We start from the raw sequence: 1,624 nt of genomic DNA on the forward strand, positions 1-1,624 counted from the left end.
TTTTAAAAAAAAAAAAAAAAAAAAAAAAAAAAAAAACAAAAATACTTTTAAAAAGGAATATGCACGTTGATTTAAGTATATAAATAAATTTTGTTTTTTAAATTAAAAAAAAAAATTTTATATATAAAGCATTTCTTAAAACAATACTAGCAAATGAAAAAAAATAATTAAAAATAAAAAAAAAAAAAAATAAAAGAATTCAAATATTAAATTTTGCAAATGTAAATTGCATAAGGAAATATAAAAAAATTTCACATTTAAAAAAATAGATAAAATTAATAGATAAACTATATGAAAATGTGTAAAAAATATAAGAAGATAAATACATTTTCTCTTATATTTTTACTATAAATTCTTTTTTTTACTTTTTTTTTTATAATCTTTTAAATCTTTTTTATAATTATTTGAAAGGATATCACTATTGCCTTGATTAAAATGAAAGTTGCTTTTTTTATTTTCCAAATTAATAGAATTAATTGAAGAAGAATTTTCATTTTCTTTTGATTTTACGTTTTGAAAATTTGATAAATTCTTTGAATATTTTAATTTCCAGTTTAATAAATTTTGAGAATTTTTTATTGTTCTAGAATTTAAACTTAAAAAGGAAGAGTTTATATTATTAAAAGAATTTTTAGAATGTTTATCGGAATTATTTAAATAATTTGCAGAAAATTTATAGTAGTTTTTTATTAATGATTCATGAGGTTTCCCCTTTAAAATACATTTAGCAATATGTTTAAGGTATTTTTTATTTTTTTTTAATTCTATATTATTAGTTAAATTAATATTTGAGCTGAAAATATCTTTTAAAGTAACTTTTTCATATTTCCAATATTGTTCAATTGAAATGTTATTTAATGGTTGAAAATTTAAATACCATTTCTTATTTTTATACTCTTCATTATTCAATAGGCTTTTTTTATATTCAATTTTGCACATATCATAATCTAATTTATCTATTTCAAGATTACGAAAAATTAAATTTTTAAATTCAATTATGTTTTCTTTTGAATTCAGAATATCATCTATTGCACTTATGTTACGATTTTCAGGAATTATAAAAGGGCAATAATTTTTAAAATCATTTTTTTCATTTTCCTTATGGTGATTTATCTTTTCTTTAATAGTATCATGATATTTCATATTATCACCTGAATGAGACAAATTTTCTTCTTTTTTACAAATATTTTCATCCATTTTACTATAAAATGAATTTATATTTTCATTTTTAAATAAAATAAATATATCTTTATTTTCATAAAGTTCTCATTAATATATAAAAAATTTTCTATAAATATTTAAAAAAATGTATTTATTAAAAATTTTAATTTTTTATTATATTTTTTATAGAAATATAATTTAACAAAATTTGTCTTATGTACAAATTACATATTTTAAATTGTTAAAAATATATGATTTTTATTTTAACAATTTTAGAATTATTTTTTAATATTTATCTTATAAAACTATATTTGTAATTTTACAATTCTCAAATATATATATATATATATAAATATAATTTTTCATTAATTTTTTTTAATTTTTGTTGACTTTTTTAATTTTTTAATCTTTTTTTTTTTTTTTTTTTTTTTTTTTTTTTTTTTTTTTTTTTTTTTATTTAAAA

At 14.3% G+C, this 1,624-nt stretch overlaps 1 protein-coding gene across 1 annotated transcript; it reads right to left on the bottom strand.

Moving 5' to 3' along the window:
- Window positions 1-345: 345 nt before the first annotated feature.
- Window positions 346-1,197, bottom strand: PGAL8A_00074100 (conserved Plasmodium protein, unknown function; the record flags this gene model as incomplete). The annotated part of the gene is made up of 1 exon (XM_028675034.1): window positions 346-1,197. The coding sequence occupies one exon, from the start codon at window positions 1,195-1,197 to the stop codon at window positions 346-348; it is 852 nt and encodes a 283-aa protein (XP_028525859.1).
- Between the last annotated feature and the right edge of the window lie 427 nt (window positions 1,198-1,624).

The sequence above is a fragment of the Plasmodium gallinaceum genome (genome assembly GCF_900005855.1).
Source record: "Plasmodium gallinaceum strain 8A genome assembly, contig: PGAL8A_v1_53, whole genome shotgun sequence".
Classification (NCBI taxonomy): Eukaryota; Apicomplexa; class Aconoidasida; order Haemosporida; family Plasmodiidae; genus Plasmodium; species Plasmodium gallinaceum.